Genomic DNA, 15,176 nt, shown 5'->3' with positions numbered 1-15,176 from the left:
ACAACCAGCCTGGATTCTTGAAATGTGTATCCCTGCCTTCCCTGCCTCCTGTTAGGTACGGGGTAAGGGATGGGCAGCCTTAGAGGAGGCTGAAGTTAACTCAGAGAGGAAAAAGGAGTTTTCTGATGTGAACACAATTAGAACCTCAGACTTGGTATGACTTAGGTGTTGATATCAATGTGAACACTTAAATTCCAAATGCTATGTTTTTTAGTCTTACCTGCTACTACTTCTTGTTGGAAGCAGTGGGTGCCAGGGATCTGTGCTAAGCACTCTGCATAATTAGCACCTATGTCAGTCTTACAGGGTCCATCTCATGGTTAGGAAACTCGAAGCTCAGATATGGTACGACGCCTTCCGTAGTTTTCCTGACCCGACACCAGCCTATCTCTCTGTTATATACACACCACCAGCCTCTCTGTTCCTCCATGTTTGCCCCTACCTGAGATCCCTGCCTGAGTCCTAACCCTTGCTAGAGTGGTTCCAAGATGGCCCTTCTGCTCCTCATCCTCTTCCTCCCCAGAGTTAAACTCAGATGCCTGCTGGCTCCTGGCCTTCACCTCAGCTCAGCCTACCTTCTACTCAACCCTTTGTCCTTACCAGCTCATTTTGGATCTCATGGTTAGTTCAAGCCCAGCCTCTTCTGCAGGTGGTCCCTGAGTACTTTGTTCCTATTCCTCTTTTGTCCCTTTGTCCACTTTTGCTGGGATGATGGCTGTATAAATTAGAGGCTGGACTAATCTGGACTAATTGCTAGTGGGACATTTTATGTCCTCTTTCCCAATCTTTAGCCAGAAAGTTAGAGGACAGGATGCTCTGGATTGTTCCAGAGTTAGGCCACTGGCCTGGGAAGGGAGCTGCAGGGAAGGATGGGCTCTCATCCCAGTTCTTCCTCAACTGACCAAAGCTCTCAGGCAACCTTAGGTCCTGGACTCCTCGGACCCCTAAACTCTGCAGGCCGCTTGATACCGGCTTCCATCTCCAAAGACCCCTGTCTACCCACCACTATGGTGACCCCTTCCTAGTTTTGTAGACCCAAATACTTCTGAGTTTGGTACTGAGTTTTTACCTTCACCACACGAGTGTAAATACAATGAAGAGCAAATATCCCTGACCCCAACTCCATAGTCTTAAGAAAAGTCAACTTTCTTCTGGAAGAACAAGACCGATAGGAGGAAGCTGCCAGACCACATCTCACTGGCTGATGGCCCCCAGTGTTCTGCCAGCTCCTGGGCTCCCTTGCCTTTTCCGAATTGTCCAGTGCCAGCTTTCTCAAACTTTTTGTGACTTTTTTTTTTGGTATAATCAAGCTAACACATGTCTGAGGCTGTTGCTCCCTCCTCCATGTTGTCTGGAGAACAGATCTCTTCACTTCCATTAAACTGCATCCAAAAACAACTTTCAACAGCACAGTTGTATACAAAGTTTTAAAACTGTCTGTAAAGATACTGTATAAAACATAAAATAATTTTTAATATTGATGATAGGAGAGGAAGGCCAACAGAAAAGACTCAGGTCCTGCATTCCGGTTTGTTTCGCCCATTACGTTCTCACAGGCTTGCTCAGGAACGATTAGCTCCTCAGTTCCCGTTACCTTTTGACCCCACTAAAACCACAACTGATTTTGAGTAGAAGAAAGCAAGCTTGTCTTGGAAATAAGTTTAACATACTTGCCTTCTTAAGTTTCTAATCCAGTCCCAAGAAAACTTTCCAGTTCTGTATAATTGACCCCATTGTGTTTGCTGTTTGTACTCAGGGGGCTGATCCTGTTCTAATCTTTATGTTTTCATGGCTTCTTATGGCCTCACAAACACTTCTCAGACAAGGAGCGGTGGTCAGCAATTCAAGAGAGTGAGCTGGGGGCCAGGAGTCACTAAGAACAGTGGGTTTTCTAGAAGGTCTCCTGGGTTCCAGGCTGTGCCTGGGGGGAACCTCACCCTGCAAAGTAGCCCTTTGTCTTTCTGGCATCTTTAATTCCGTCTCCTCCGAGCTCTTCCGCACAGTCTATAAATATCCTCCAGTTCCTCCCACTTTAAAACAAAACAACACCAAAAATCCTCTCAGCCTTGCATTCCCACCCCCTCATCTTGTGTCATTTGGCTCTTTTTCTCTCAGTCTTTGCCTCCTCAGCAAAATTTCCCAAAAGTACTGCCTGCACTTCCTCTGGCCAAAACCCACTCAACGCCAGCTCCCTGCTGAGCCCCTACCTCCAGTTTGGCATCTGGGGTCCTCTTGGGCCAGTCCCCTGATTTCCTGACCACATTAGGCACCATTCTAAGAACTTTTCCCCTGTACTGTTTGTTTTTATTTACTTTCCAGTTTTATTGACCTTCAAAAGGAGGATAAAAGTTAAATAAGAATTAATAGGAAATGTCTTCAACTCAAATTTAAATGATCTGCTTAGAACATTAGTTTTTCTCTCTTTGAAAACATGAATATCTGGGCATGGTGATTCATACCTGTGACCCCAGCACTTGGAGATGCTAAAGTAGGAGGATCTTGAGTTGAAGCCCAGCCTGGGCAGAGAAGCAAATCCTTGTCTCACAAAACAAATAAGCTCAGGGAAAAAGATCCAGAAAGAATTCTACCTAGTAACAACAAGACTAGACCCTTGTCTGATACATCACCCTATTTGTGATTAGAAGAGGGGAGTACTATTTTTTTTAATGATCAAAGCCCACATCTTGTGAATTTATATATCATCTTACAAGAGAGTGGTAAGTTGCAAATGCTGTCTGATAGAAAAAAATGAACAGATTATGACCCATACAGACAAGTTGTTACCAATGTCAACTGTAACTCCAAAGATCAGTTTTCTGAGACCATAAATAGGACATTAACTGGGCTTGCATCTTAGTTCAGCATTCTGTCTTTCATTGAATGACCGCGGGCATCCTCAGAATGTCCGTACTTCTGAGTTAAATGCATTCTAAAACTGATGTACTTTACACCTTGACATTTTGACGATGGGATCTTGGAGGAAGTCAGCTTTTGCTTGGAAGTCATCGAGGCCTTGGGAGTTAAGTGTTTTTTGTTAAATAACCATTGTAAAAGATTCTATAGCCAACAATCCTACCCTGCAAGAGACCTGATAGGGTCCCAGCTGCTGACCTTGTTATTAGCACCACGCTGGATCACCCTACCAGTGGTGGTGGTAAGAGCTGTTGGGGGAAGAAGGGGTCTGTTCGGCCTCAAGCTTCCGGTCCCCTAGTGGTGTCACAGACTGCAAGCCATTCTTAAGACAGGAGGGCCGAATGGCCAAGGCAACGAGCAGCCGGAAGAGACCCAGACTCCAACTCCGGAGCGGGGGCGGGGTGGGGCGGAGCGAGGGCAGAGCCTCTAGTGAGAAAACCAATCCTCTTGAGCCTAGCGGGAAGAACGGCGGGCCAGAGGCGGGGCTAAGGGGCGGTGCGTCTGTCAGGAAAACCAATCACTTTGCCCTGGCTCGTTGAAGGGGGTTGGTCAGCGGGTCCTCCTTTGCCTTCTCCCGGATACCTCGCCGCCTGCTCTGACTTTACGGATGTTGTAATCTGCGCGTGCGCGTTCCGGCACTCCCGTGAGGCACTGCGGCGCGCGCGGTTGGAGGCTGGCAGAGAGCAGTGGCTGCGGCTTCCTGAGGTAAGTCTTGTAAGTTAGGGGCTGGCGGGGCCGCCGCTACCCTCCTACAGCCTGCTTGAGGCATCGATAGAGGTCGCTGGGCCCGGGCGCGGGGTGTGCGGGGAGGCTGAGGCTTCGTGCCAGGGGTGGGGTCGGAGGGACGTGGCCGGTCGTCCGGCTGGGGTTGGTAGCTTTATTTTTCGGATGCTGCGGATAAAACCCAAGGCCTCAATCATACGAGGCAAACGTTAAACCGGAAATATACCCTCATCTGTTACCCAGCTTTTAAAAACAGCAATTCGGTACTTTTGTGGGTGTGTTTTATTAGAGCTCTTAAGTGTCATAACTGTATACTCAGAAACAAACCAAAACCAACCCAGAGAGTTTGCTACCAGAGTGTCAAATATATCGTGATTTTAAGACCTGCCATTGTCACTGACCTAAGTTTGGTTCAAGTCGTGGTTCATTGTGCTCTGGTCGAAATAAAACTTCTTACTTGATGACTGGTGGGTACTTTGAAACTTGTCAATTTGTCCTGGTTTTCTCTGCATTAGACTGGTTATATCTATAGATTGAGTCCTTTGAGATTGATGGAACGCTGATTGAAGTAAATATTTAGTTGATTCTTCCTTAGAAAGGTAGGCACATTTCTTTTTCCTAACTAGAAACTACAGGGGAAACAGCTATTTTACAAAATGTAATTTATTTTAAGTAATTTCATCATTGGGAAAAAAAATCAGTTTTTTTATTGTTATATCTTCATTAATTAGATTCTTCATTACTGTTGTAGTGTCCTTAGCAACACCCTGATTGCTTCTGTTTTGCTTTGTCTTTGTCAGATATTGCACCTGCATCTGCCTTTAACTTAAGTAGTCTCCTGATGTCATCTGATAAAATGATCTGTATATTTAAAATTCATTTGCCTTGTTCATGGTCTAATACTTGTGTTCTTTCCCCCACTAGGAAAACACATTATAGATTGTATTTTTTTCCTTCTTCTATGGACTTAGTGTAAACATGTTTTTTTCTGTTTGAACTTAGTTTTAAAAAAATAGATTCATATCAAGTATTAAAAAACAGGAGTAGTTAAACCATGAGTTGTGGAAATGAGTTTGTGGAAACATTGAAAAAAATTGGTTATCCCAAAGCTGATATTCTTAATGGAGAAGATTTTGACTGGCTCTTTGAGGATGTTGAAGATGAGTCATTCTTGAAATGGTTTTGTGGAAATGTGAATGAACAGAATGTGTTGTCTGAAAAAGAATTGGAAGCCTTCAGCGATCTTCAGCGATCAGGCAAGCCTATCCTAGAAGGAACAGCATTGGATGAAGTTCTTAGGACCTGTAAAACTTTTGATTTGAAGACATGCAAACTGGATGACAAAGAGATACAGATATTAGAGGATGAGGTTCAAACTCTGCAGAAATTAAATAACTCAAAAATTCAGCGACGGAATAAATACCAGTTAATGGTTTCTGAAACTAGCTACAGGTTTCTGGCATTAAATGCTAAACAAGAGGAAGCCACTAAGAAGCTGAAACAGAAGCAAGGATTCCTAAATGCTGTGAATACTAAGCTCAGTAATGAACTTCAGGGTCTTACTGAGGAAGTTAATAATTTGATGATATTCTTCAGAAATTCTAATTTAAGTGAAAGAACAAATCCAATGGTGTTTTTATCTCAGTTTTCCTTGGGAAAATATATAAGCCAAGAAGAGCAGAGCACAGCAGCATTAACCTTATATACAAAAAAGCAATTCTTTCAGGGCATACATGAAGTAGTTGAAAGTTCAAATGAAGAAAATTTTCAACTTTTAGATATACAAACACCGTCTATTTGTGATAATGAAGAAATCCTTAGGGAGCGACGACTGGAGATGGCTAGACTGCAGATGGCATGTATTTGTGTCCAGAAACAGATCATATACTTGAAAACGAGTAATTCGAGCATGAAGTCGAGTATAAAATGGGCAGAAGAGAATCTTCATAGACTAACCAATGAGGTAAGCATAAGAAATAAGACTGAATTCATATTGTAATTGTTAGGAATATAGAGTTTAATATTGCTGCTACTTTAGAAAAGGGGGATCTAATTTAATTTTGAATAAAATTATATTAATATAGTATATTAATATAATTTACTAATTATATAATATAATTGATGTAATTTTATAGTACATATTTGCAGTATGTATTTCATACAAATATATTATTAATCATATTACTAGAATTTAGTAATTTTATCCTTAGTAATATTACTGAGCTAATTTTGGACAAAAATAACCTTAATTTGCATTATGAATTTGAAAATTGTGTCATTTCAAATACAGATTAAACTGGGGTTTCTGTTTTTTGGTATAAACCAAGGAAACTACTTGCTTAACTATGGGTATTCTGCCTTGTTTCCTCTGACAAGAAGAAAGTATTAATGAAGTCCAGGATTCAGTGGAGTGAATTTCTCATTACTTGTTGAGAATATGTAGATATATTGCAGTTGTTCATCTGCACTCTCTAGAAGCTTGCTTTCTTGATAATATAGGCAGTAGATAGTTGAATAAAAATGTAGAGGTTTCTGAATCAATACTTGTATTAAATTAGTTACTACAACAGAAACATTTTGAAATAATAAGTCTGGTAAATCTGTGTGCTATAATCAGCTCATAGACTAAGAAAATACCTACTATATAATTTTAAGAAAATTAAGATATTCATTTGTTATAATGAGTAATATACTTACTAAAGTTATGATCATGATGAGATCGTCTAGTTTGTTAGCCATTATTGTGTGTGTGTATGTATGTATATATGTATATATGTATGTATATATGTGTGTGTGTATATATATATATATATATATAGTGTAAATGTACTGAAGTTCAATAGTTCATGCTGGCCTTTCTCTTGACTTAGTCCTTATTTTCCTTTAAAATTAGTTTTGGCTTATACCAATAAGTTAGTGTTTATTCATTGCATATATTATCTGACCATTTAAAACAAACAATGAAAATAGTTAGAAAATAAAAGTTTAAACCTACATTTTAAAATGTTACTGCTTTCTTTGTGTAGGTTATTGATAAAGAAAATTTGGATGCAGAAATTTCTAGCTTAAACAGTGAGATTCTAAAACTTGAAGAACAAATCACTCATATAAAAGACAAAGTTTTGCCTGTTGTGGTAAAAGAGTATGCTCAGCTATTGAACATGCCAGTTGTAAAGGGCGACTTTGAACTGCAGATTGCTAAACAAGATTATTATACGGCAAGACAAGAGTTAGTGTTAAATGAGTTGATAAAGCAGAAGGCATCGTTTGAGCTTGTCCAGTTATCATATGAGATTGAGTTGAGAAAACATTGGGATACATATCGGCAACTAGAGAGTTTGGTTCAACAACTCAGCCAAAGAAACACGGTGCTCTGCCAGCACTTGGCAGTGTTATCAGAAATACCAGCATCTGAGCAGTTAACCTCAAGGACTCCCATCGATACCAAAGATCATTCCACTCATAGGTATGTATGTCATTGCTTCCTTAGCATTTTTTTCTTTTATCTTTGTGAAATACTAGAGAGTTGGAACAGAAATTTTAAAGGTTTAAAAATTACTTGTATTCAGATTTGGCCTTTCTGTTCTTTTATCCTTTAAATTTTTTGTTCCCTTTCTGTTCATGTTAGGTCTGAATGTAGCCACTTTAGAGCTGAAGTCAATGAGTTGAGGGAGTAAAGTGATAAAATAGTTTACTCCCACTTAGATACCTGGATTTGAGTCAGGAAATATGAATACAGCTTTGTATCATAGGTGTATTGCTGGGCATGATACTGATTGTATCAGCAAGAGGGTAGTAGGGTGGGAAGACTTTATTTCCCTATCTGATGAGGTAGATCACTAAAATGAAAGCTGGCCCTTCCTGGACATCTAAGCAGTTGATGATAACAAGATACTAGAATTGAAGGCTAAAAGTATTAGACTTCAAAAGTCTGTACTCTGCCCGATGTGTGGCTCATATCTGTAATCCCAGCACCTAAAAGGCTGAGGAAGAGCTATACTAAGTCTGAGGCCTTTATGGGCTGTGTAATAATGTTCAACAAACACTTGTCTTTTAAATCCTGTATAGTAATGGGATTACATATTTAATTTCAACTTTCTGGAAGTTGGGGCAGGAGAATCTTGAATTTGAGGTCAGCTTGGGATACATAGTAAGAATTCTAGGACAGCCTGAGCTGCACAATGGGACTTTGTATTTTAAAGAAAGAAAGAATTGGCATGGAGACTGGAGAGAGCTGGGGAGATAGCTTAGTCACTGCAGTGCTTGTGTACAAGTTTGAGAACCTCAATTTGATCCTCCAGAAACAACATAAAAAAGCCAGGTGCAGTGGCACACTCCTGTCATCTCTACACTGGAGAGGTAGAGGAGGAAGGATCCCTAGTGCTTGCTGGTTAGCCAGTCTCATAGAATGGGTGAGCTCCAGGTTCATGAGAGACTTAAAAGTGAGGCAGAGAGTGGTTGAGGGATACCCCCAACATTAACCTCTGGGCTCCCCGTGTGCATGTGGAGACACACACATTTTGTATGCTGCTACTCATTTTTTGGTAGGATCAGAATAACATACTTTAGCTTTTAATCCCAGAATTTGAGAGGCAGAGGCAGAGGCAAATTTCTGAGAGGCAGAGGGGCAGAGGGGCAGAGGGGCAGAGAGAAAGGCAGAGGGGCAGAGGCAGAGACAGATTTCTGAGTTCCAGTCCAGCCTGGTCTATGTAGCAGATTCCAGGACAGTCAGGGCTACACAGAGAAACCGTATCTTAGGGGGAGGGGGGAGATTTGTATGTGTGAACCGAGAGAGAGCAAGCTATGTGTTGATGTATGTATATTATGAGTAAAAAGAGCATGTCTTCTTATAAGGCAGGCATAACATGCTGCTTTAGATTTATCTTTTGTCTTACAGTCTGATGGATTTTCTGCCATTAAGTGCGATGTTAAAATGGTTTTGTTAATTAGCAGGATTTTTACCAACCAAATACTGAACAAATTAAAATAGGCACTTTGTTGTTAATGGCCATTTATATAGGTCTTACATTTTTAGTTTTTCTCTTTTAATCCCACCACAGTTTTGTGATATAAGTATTAAAGAATGATTTTTTCTTGTGTAATTGTTGCTGCTGCTTTATCATAGATATATTCTGTAAAAGAAGTGTTTTCTTGGGACATATCATTGAAGCTCACTTTGAAGTAAACTAATAACAGTTAAGAATCATGATGATGTTTATATCTAAAATATGGAAGATGAAGAAACTGGAAATTCAGATTTTCCTTTAAAGGATTATTTATCTTTTGAGATAGTGTCTTACTGGATTTGATTATGTCGCCTTGAGCCTCTAGTCCATCTATCTTAGCTTCCTGAGTGCCGGGATGACAGGGTTTTACAACATATTCAAATTTAGATATTTCTCCTCTGAAATAATATTATACTTGAGATGGTTTCAGTTGTTCAATTTTAGAAACACATATATTATTACTTTTTAGTTGTTAATTAGCTATCATTATCTGTTACCCAATTTGGTGGGTTATAATTTCGAAAACTATTAACTTGAACATTTTTCTCTTTAATTTTAATTAAATTTAATTAATTTTAATTCTCTTTAATATTTTTGTATTTTAGGCTTTATCAACTTCTAGAAGGAGACAATAAGAAAAAAGAATTGTTTATAACCCATGAACACCTGGAGGAAGTGGCTGAGAAATTGAAACAAGATGTTTCTGTAATACAAGATCAGTTGGCAGTATCTACTCAAGAGCATTTTTTCTTTTTGTCCAAACTGAATAATGATGTGGATATGCTTTGTGATGCTTTGTATCATGGAGGGAATCAGCTATTGCTTTGTGATCAGGTGAGTGTTTACCTAGAAATTTAAAATGCTTTAAACTTTTAGTTTATTTAGTTTATTTTAAGGGGCTGGAGAGCTGGCTCAGTAGTTAAGAAGAGCACTTGCTGCTGCTGCTGAGGATTCCTGTTGTATTCCTAGCACCCACATGGCACCTGATGGCTCAGAATCATCTGTGACTCTTGTTTCTGATGTCCTCTGCTTTTGTGGGTACCAGGCATACATGTGGTACACATACATATGTGCAAACAAAAATACTTATTCAAATTAAAAATAATAACTTTAAAAATGTTTCTTATAAAAAATATTGTGAAGAAAAGATTATCCTATTCCATTAAACTAATATAATTTTTACTTAAATTTGAGAGACATAGTCTTGCTATGTATGTAGCCTATGCTGGTCTCCAACTCAAAATCTCCCAGGATTATGGGCTTATGTCATCATACAAAAATCTTACGATTTTTTTAACTCCTAATTTTTATATATATATTTTTTCAGATAATTTTGAGTTTCATGTACAGAATTTGAAATTTTTCAGCCACTATAAAAGGATATATAATATTGATGCTATGTTAAGAAAGAAAACTTGTTATTTTAGCAAATAGAGGATTGCCTTTCTGTATTTAAAATCTCTATATGTATGGTACATGTTTTTTTTCTTTTTTCACATGGAATATTATAACAGCATATATGTAATATAACAAGGTAGATTGAATACATATACTAAGAATTCGTATAATATAGTAAACAAAATGTAGGGAGATTTTTGGAGAAAGTTTTAGTCAAATATGAATAATATATGGAAGGAGGAAAAGAAACAGTCAAATGAAAAAAAAAAAAAGAAACAGTCGTATGTAATGAGCTAGAACCTGAGCAATGCCAATTTAAGGCTCAGGTCAAATAAGCTTAAAGGCATCTTTTTAGATTCTTTGTTTATGGTGTATGTCTATTCTTTCGTTCAATCAGTTATTTCTGAACAGAACAGGATTTAAATCATAACAAATCTTGGACGAAGTTTTAAAAGGTAGTTACCAGAAGAAAATATAGTGCCAGAGGAAGAAGCAAACTAAAAATATGAAACACCTCACGAATTTGCATGTCATCTTTGTGCAGGGCCATGCCAATCTCTGTACCAGTCTAGTTTTAGTCTATGTGCTGATGAAGTGAGCACAATACATGCTTTTTTCTAATGGAATTCCCCAACCTTTGAGGAGAACTGGCTTTGAGTTTTATTATATAAGTAAATTAGATTGTGTATTAACTTCTCTGTGTTTTCAAACTTTATATGCATTCAATTGGATATTTCATTATCTTGTTTGCTCTCACTCTGTGTTATAGTTATTTATTTAAACCCCAGCCTGAGGCTTCTACCCTGCCTTTGGTATTTAAGTTCCTGGATGAAAGACACACTGACAGCTTTTAATTTACAATAGGCCTTAAACAGCACATGAGCTGGGCGGTTTCCTACCCTCTGTGCTGTTAAGAATCGACTTTCCTATCAATAACCCTGAGTTATTACTTACTCTATGTTTCACTAGGCTGCTCTTAACTCTAATTGGCTAGCCCTCAAGATCAAGTTCTTTTTTTTTTTTTTTTTTTGGTTTTTCGAGACAGGGTTTCTCTTTATAGCTCTGGCTGTCCTGGCGCTCACTTTGTAGACCAGGCTGGCCTCGAACTCAGAAATCCGCCTGCCTCTGCCTCCCGAGTGCTGGGATTAAAGGCATGCGCCACCACGCCCAGCTCAGGATCAAGTTCTTAATGGCTCACCTAATTTATGACAGCTCCTTCCTCCTCTTCCTCTTTCTCTTTTTCCTCCTCCTCCTCTTCATTGTCATCTTCCCCAACCCCAAGCTCTGGAAACCTAAACCTCACTTATATCTCTTCTGATGAGCTATTGGCTGTTGGCATCTTTATTTACCAATCAGAATAACCAGGGGGCAGGGTCACTTAGCATCTTACTTGAGGTCTCTCTTGTCTCTGGGACAACCAGTTTTGGGGGCCCAGATTAGCATTAGAATACAAACAGCATTAGGCCAACCCACTACATTTTCTCCTTTTTGTCCAATTAAAAAGGCTTTTTCTTTATAGTAACAACATACACATACTAGGAACTATTTTGAAACAATTGGGAAAATTATTAAGTATGAATTACATTTAAAAGTCTAGTCTATATTTTGTAATTTAGGTGAGGTATTTAACCATATATCCTGTCTCAATGAGTTATGATTTTGTACCTAAATTATCTTCTGTTTTAACTTGTATTAATGTCCTAATACTATCTTTTCAAATATAGAACATCTTTAATGTTAAACAACATAAGTATAATTGTGAGACTATAACTATTTTCAACTCTGTTTCATAAGGGATTAAATATTACCTGAGTATTCAGGAAGCACAAAGACACATCTTCGAAAACTATAGAAATGACAGAGACAGCTGACTGCTTAACAGTTCCCAACATTTCTTATAATGTTGGAGCATCTATCTTTTAGCCTTTTGGCCCAGAATATCTGACAGACCTTATGAACAGATAGTATTCTGCTTACAGATAAAATTGGGGCATTTCTTGCCCAGTGGCTACCTTGCCACAGTTGAAGCAGTTCCACATGGAGATACTGATATTCATCACCTTCTTTGAAGTGGAATTGGGGATACTGTCAGGAGCATACATGTCTCATAGTCAAAAGATCTTTTAATAATGAAATAACATGAAATGTAATATTCTGTGGATCTCTGACACTTTTGAAGACCATCTATATATAACATAACTGAATTGTTAAATATTGATTACTTTTAGCCATCTACTATATGAATAACCTTGAAAATATTTTATAGTAATTAACTAAATTAGAATCTAATATGATCAAACCATGAGTTTGATGATCTATTAACTTGCATTGCTTAATTAATTTAAACAGTTTGTAATAGCAGCTATTAAAAGAACTGGTTCTAAGCCTTGTATTCTTAAATGAGTTGCATATATACAATACCTATCTTAATCTGCCTGCCACTGCCTCCCAAGTACTGGGAATAAAGGCATGCGCTGCCACCACCCGGCTCCAAATCTGAGTTCTTAAGCAGAAGAATTACATATATTAGTATAGTTTTCATTAAGTATTCTGTGTAATTTCATTTTACAGGACAGGAAAAAAGAGAAAAGATTTTTGTGAGGCAGGGTTTGTTTTTTGTTTTTTGTTTTTAAATGGTTGAAGAAAGCAGCATGCTCCTGTGTGGATTTTTATTGTCAATGTGATTATATAATATAGTCAAATAACCTACATTATCATTTCTAGAGACTCCGGGATGATTGTGGCTCCATGCACCCTTTAGTCAATGTGGAGGCAGATATAAATCAATAGTTGGTTGTCTGGCTGACATCCCCAAATCCACCCCACTGATCTAGTTCTTCAGGTGATGTGAATAAACCATCTACTCACCTAGCTGATGCTCACCAAAGACAGAAACGGATAAAGGATTCCACCTGAGTCTAGTTTGGTGAACCAGTGAGTTTAATTGCAAAAACAGGATTTAAATGAGAGACCAATTACTGGAGCATGGGCAGTTAACTTAGTGGCAACTCTACTGCCCAAAAAAGTCTCCCTCCAAACTGTTAGCTGCCTGTATATCCTCTTGGAGAGTCAGGAAGGAGAGCTTCCTGAGCCTCTCCCACCCCTATAACAAAGCATTTGTGGGTCCATACTGAAGCAATTGTTTTTTATTAGACTTCATTTCAAGATTTTTTCCTGCATTTATATGTCTCGGGCACAGATTAAGCTACAGTGAAGTTTCACTAATAAGACCTTCATGAAAAAGTTTTTGTTCATTGTTTTTGTGTCAATAATTATAAAACAGTGTTATACAAGGTAGCCACTAAATAACTCACTATGCATTCCAGTTCTGACCTCAAACTAATAGCAATCCTGCCTCAGCTTTCCTACTCTGGGATTACAGACATGAGCACATGCCCAAGACTTTTCATTGCATTTATTTTTGTGTGTGGAGTTGTGTACATATGTCTAAAGATCAGAGGACAATTGGAAGTCTATTGTTTCTTTCAAGCATGTAGGTTTGGGGGATCAAACAGGTCATTAGGCTTGATAGCAAGCACCTTTATCCACTGAGCCATCTCTTCAGCCCAGTGATCTTTAATTACAGATTTTTGTTTTTCTTTTGTTTATTTTTTAAAGACAGGATCTCACTGTGTAGTCCTGGCTGGATTGGAATTAATTATTCAGATCCGGCTAGCCTAGAACTCAGAGATATTTCTGCCTCTGTCTCCAAGCATTAAGATTAAGAGTGTGTGATATGGGTTTTTATTATGAGGAGTTATTAAATCACAGAATTTCCTTTTAAATTATATTTTAAATTTCTAGTTGGTGTTTGGAATAAAGTTCTTGAAATAAAAGCTTTTTCTTTCTGTTTCAGGAGTTAAAGGAGCACTTTCATCAAGTTGAATCCCAGTTGAATGAACTACATCATCTCCTTACTGATATTCTTGCTGATGTGAAGACGAAAAGAAGAATTTTGGCAACTAATAAATTGCATCAAGTGGAAAGATAATTATATGTATAGTTTTTTAAAGATGAAGACTGTCTAAATAAAAGATGTTGTAGAAAAGACTGAAGACTTCTAAAAACGGAATATTTACTATGCCTGTTGTTTTTTTTTTTAACATTTATTTTTATGCAGGGAGGGATGTGTGTGTCTGTTGTGGTCTTGTACGTTAGTGTGTACCATAATGACTACGTGAGATAAGAGAACAATTTGGAGGAGTTGGTATTATCCTTTTACCATGAGAGCTCTGGAAGTGGAAATCAGGTCATTATTCTTGGGGACAGTGACTAGCCCATCTTGTCAGGCTCAATGCTACTAAGTTTATGAATTTAAGATCAACGGAACTTTTTATTTTAATATATTTAGTGTTAAGTTGAACTTCCCTAATCTGAAGTTTTTAAATGGTCCCAAATCTGAAACTTTATAAGTAACTGGGATGATTCTGTGAGTGAAAAATTCTACATCTAATCTTGCATAACAGGTCAGAGTCACAAAACAGATATGCTAAATTATAAAACAACCTTCAGTTTGTCTGAAATACAAATGAATTTCACATTTCAGCTTGGGTTCTATCCCTAAGATATTTAATTTGTATATGTACAAAAATTAAAATATCTGAAACACTTAGGTCCTATACATTTAAGATAGGGGATATTTAGTTTGCATTAGTTTCGTTGTTAACCCCTATAACCACTGTTCAAAGTGGAGGTGCTGTGCTTTTGTAGCACCGGCTAGCCAGACTGGGCTTGAATTTAAGAGATCTGCTTGCCACTCTCTGAATTCATGGTCCTGCATTGACTGTGCTGCGATTATCAGCATGCATCACCATATTAGACTGCTTATCAGTTATCAAAGAGCTCATTTCATGATATATTTCTGTTAAATACTAAATAGCATAAGAGATCAGCTGTTTTAAATGCCTCTAAGAATATTTTTTTTTTACTTTTGTTATATGAAATACCAGTCTAAAAAAATGACATATCTCTGATCCACTTAGACTTGAGCTTTGTACAAGGAGATAAGAATGGATCAATTCGCATTCTTCTACATGATAACCACCAGTTGTGCCAGCACCATTTGTTGAAAATGTCTTTTTTCCACTGGATGGTTTTAGCTCCCTTGTCAAGAATCAAGTAACCATAGGTGTGTGG

At 38.0% G+C, this 15,176-nt stretch overlaps 1 protein-coding gene and 1 non-coding gene across 2 annotated transcripts; one reads left to right on the top strand and one right to left on the bottom strand.

Moving 5' to 3' along the window:
- The first annotated feature begins 3,494 nt into the window (after positions 1–3,494).
- On the top strand, positions 3,495–14,107 carry Haus3 (HAUS augmin like complex subunit 3). The gene is made up of 5 exons (XM_021163464.2): positions 3,495–3,618; positions 4,561–5,599; positions 6,663–7,102; positions 9,248–9,476; positions 13,897–14,107. The coding sequence occupies exons 2-5, from the start codon at positions 4,691–4,693 to the stop codon at positions 14,029–14,031; spliced, it is 1,713 nt and encodes a 570-aa protein (XP_021019123.1). The 5' UTR covers positions 3,495–3,618; positions 4,561–4,690; the 3' UTR covers positions 14,032–14,107.
- LOC115031147 lies at positions 10,540–10,642 on the bottom strand. The gene has a single exon (XR_003836772.1). It is a non-coding gene; the product is annotated as a U6 spliceosomal RNA (small nuclear RNA).
- Positions 14,108–15,176: the final 1,069 nt, after the last annotated feature.

This window comes from Mus caroli, chromosome 5 (assembly GCF_900094665.2).
Source record: "Mus caroli chromosome 5, CAROLI_EIJ_v1.1, whole genome shotgun sequence".
In the NCBI taxonomy this organism is placed as follows: domain Eukaryota; kingdom Metazoa; phylum Chordata; class Mammalia; order Rodentia; family Muridae; genus Mus; species Mus caroli.
The sequence above is the reverse complement of the archived record's forward strand: the minus strand, read 5'-3'. Positions and strand labels throughout refer to the sequence as shown.